This window comes from Atta cephalotes, assembly GCF_000143395.1.
Source record: "Atta cephalotes unplaced genomic scaffold scaffold00008, whole genome shotgun sequence".
NCBI lineage: Eukaryota > Metazoa > Arthropoda > Insecta > Hymenoptera > Formicidae > Atta > Atta cephalotes.
Genome location: NW_012130072.1, coordinates 5040981 through 5044516, shown reverse-complemented (window position 1 = coordinate 5044516; position 3536 = coordinate 5040981). Strand labels below are relative to the sequence as shown.

General features: G+C 30.1%; 1 protein-coding gene across 1 annotated transcript in view; it reads right to left on the bottom strand.

The window, feature by feature from the left end:
* LOC105627270 (kelch-like protein 10) overlaps window positions 1–3280 on the bottom strand; it is a 4148-nt gene extending 868 nt beyond the window's left edge. The window contains exons 1-6 of the mRNA XM_012208557.1: window positions 3054–3280; window positions 2455–2770; window positions 1935–2387; window positions 1269–1438; window positions 765–934; window positions 186–344 (exon numbers count right to left, since the gene is read on the bottom strand). Coding sequence (XP_012063947.1) covers window positions 186–344; window positions 765–934; window positions 1269–1438; window positions 1935–2387; window positions 2455–2770; window positions 3054–3280 — 1495 coding nt within the window. The remainder of the gene's footprint in view (window positions 1–185; window positions 345–764; window positions 935–1268; window positions 1439–1934; window positions 2388–2454; window positions 2771–3053) is intronic.
* Window positions 3281–3536: the final 256 nt, after the last annotated feature.

The window sequence follows — 3536 nt, the reverse complement described above, 5'->3', positions numbered from 1 at the left end:
CACACACACACACACACACACACACACACACACACACACACACACACACACACACATATATTAAAATAGTTTTGCATAAGAAAGAATATTTTGAAATTAATTTTCTCATGTATAAATACATTTATACATAAATAGCGCAAATGCTGTAATGAAATTTCTCTTGTAACAAATACATGTTTTAATACCAATAACATAAATACAGCCATGATAAGATATGCACGACACACCACTTCTTCGTGACCTCATTGCTGTTATCATTGTCCACTGGTTGGTGCTTGGATCATACACTTCGGCCGTATTCATACAATCATGTCCATCAAAACCGCCCGTAATATATATCTTATCTGTAGCACATAAAAAATTTACCAATAAGTTTTATGTCTTTTATATGATATAATAGAAATAATGGAAATTTTTCAAGCATTCAAAATTAAAAAAATTTATGACATGCATATTTATACTTAAACCTTTTCAATAAATAATTTTTTTATAATATGTATTCCTTTTCCTTTTTTTCTAATGTACATATATTCCAAAATTACTTATCTGCATTACTGTATCTGCATTTTGTTTTTATGCACAAGAATGAGATTTTTACATGTTATTAAAAAATTCAAAAAGTTTACAAGATATCTTTTAAATTATAAAACATTTCAAAAATCTATCTCGTATAAAATAGAGATATTAATTATGCAGTTGCAAACAATACTTTTTTTTTAGATAACTAAAATAAATATATCAGCTTATAAAAAATAAAATAATACCATTTAATGTCGTTGCACTCGCGTCAGATCTCTGCACGTTCATTGACGCAATAAGGGACCATTGATTTGTCTTGTAATTATAGCGTTCCGCCGTTTTTTGCCGATGGTATCCATCATATCCACCCATCGCATAAACCAGATTGTTTAAAACTGCCACGCTGACATAACATCTGCGACAATGAAAAGATTCTGATGCGAGCTTTCATTGCTAACGACATTATCAAGGAGCTAGTCACTAAATTTTAGTTTCATATTTATATAATGTTTGCATACAATTTTACTTATGTTTTTATTTAATTTTCTTTTGTGTACGTATCCTATTAGTGTAACTATATATGTAATTTAAAAATAATTTGAAAATATCTATTTAAAGACAGCTGTAAATGCATATCTTATGTTTTAATACTGTTTCTTTAACTGTCTTTATCATAAATAAATCAATAATAAGATTAAAATTATCCAAATCACAGGAGTAGTGACTAGCCCCTTTGAAATATATTTGACCTTCTAGCGTTCATGGGAGCAACCTCTCGCCACACCTTGGTCACCGCATTAAAGCAACGGCAGCTATTGAAATAATCGACGCCATCAAATCCTCCGATAACGTAGATATCAAAACCAACTACCGCAAGTCCATGATAAGCTCGCGCACCAGTCGGATCTGTTTCCTCGATCTAAAAAACTCAAGATTTTACACAAATAAATTGTTAAAATTTTATTGAAATAAAGTAGAAATGTTCTTTAATTTTAGTACAGCGTACACGGTTCAAGAATAATGCGAAGCTACAATTAATTTCTTTTTTAAGGATTAGATTAAAGATTCCCAAAATATATCATCGTCCCACTAATTGATCTATTCTTGATGAATCGCGCAATTTAAATAAGGCAATATAAATAATTAATTAATTTACCTCGCTTTTTCATATTTGTTAAAACTAGATAGGTCGCAAATGTTTGCTGCTTTAAAAAATTATTACAATCGCGACACATGTTTAGGAAGCTCTAAACTGGATAAATAACAATTATTATTCATTTCTATATTTTTTTAATTTTTACACTACTTTTTTTTGCCTTGTTGCATTACAAATGACAACAAAAATTCAATCTAGCTATATCAGTATTTACATTTATTAAAATTACATTGAAAAACTGTAAAGTGTTTAATACTACCGGAATCCATCGATCTGCTCTTGTATCATACGTTTCGATATAATTTGTTGGAGAGCCACCGCTCCATCCACCAATGGCAAACAGAATCTCATGCGGGACTCTGGGTCGTGCAATTTCCGGCGTTGGTACTTCTCCATCTTTCTGAGTAATCATCTCTAAATCATACAAAAACTTCAGAGTTTCGATGATAATGGGTCTGCATGCATCGTTGCCTACGACATAAGGATGATCTTTGACATTCTCCAGAAAAAACTGCGTATCTAAGAGACCGAGTCTGATATTCTTCATTAGATCAACGATATAATCTTTTCTAGATTCTGGATCGTGATTTATCCATCTCAGAACTAATTCCCAAACTGTTTGTTCGCTTTTAACATTTAATTCGTCAGCGCCGACTAACGGTTTCAGTTCCTCAATAGGTAAATGTAAAATTTCTTCACTTCTTTGTGACACCTAATGTAATGCAAGAGAAGTTAGATTATGAAGAAATGATATACGTAAATTATTATACTAGCCGCACCTCGACAAAATGTCCTACAATAAAACGGTAAGCATCATTTTCTAGCTTCTTGCAAAAATGTTGACGGGCGAATCTCATCACTCCAATACAATTTTCCGGGGCTAAGTTATCTCTTAGATAGTCACAGCATAAATCGAGTACACCTACAATGCTTAGATAATCCGCTGTGGTCAATAATTCACACACGTTTTCACGATTCACATCAATGGATCGTAAATATGCATATTCCAGCAAGAGATTCATTATTGGACTTGTCACACCTGGCAGAAGGACATCAGTTTTTTCACGAGAATGCAATGTAGTTGTAAATAATGTCCTGTAAAATTAATTTACTAATAAAGATTGTGACAGTAAATGTATATAATTATTGTATAATAATATTAATAACTTTGTTACAAAAAAATGTAATAACAAATTCCAATCCAAGTAACAAATTATTAAAATATTATCATTTTTTTATTATTTTTATAAAGAGTAATTTTTATAAAGAGTAATTATTTTATTATTTTATTATTATTAATCAATTATTTTATATATAAATTCGAATAACTTAATATAAAATTCAGAGGCAATAAAATTAAACCTGATTAAAATTAAACCTGAAATAAGTACTGCATGCTGAAAGTATAGCTCGATGAATTGGAAAGACACCACCATCTTCTAATCTTAATATTGCATCGCAAAGCAGATTATTCTGTCGAAAATCATAAAGCGATTGCATTGCTTGTGTGCTCATACAACGGCCACCACTTTCGGCTATCAAACGTTGATTATTTGTATTATATTTTTCGTTTTTTTTGTTACTGGTAGTAGGCTCTGCATCCATATCAAAATTTGAATAATTGAAGGATTTAGCTCCCGCAAAGATAGCGATATGATTTATCACAACATTTAAATAGTTTAATTAATTGATTTCTTCAAGAGGAACCTACAAAAAAACAGTTATTAAATATTAAATATAAGGTGTTGCAATATTGCGAAAGATATAAAAAGGCCAGAAATTTTAAATAATAATTAAATATACTAATTAAAATTAAATTATCTTACTGATAATTTGAAATTTCATGCTAATGTTGGAAGTA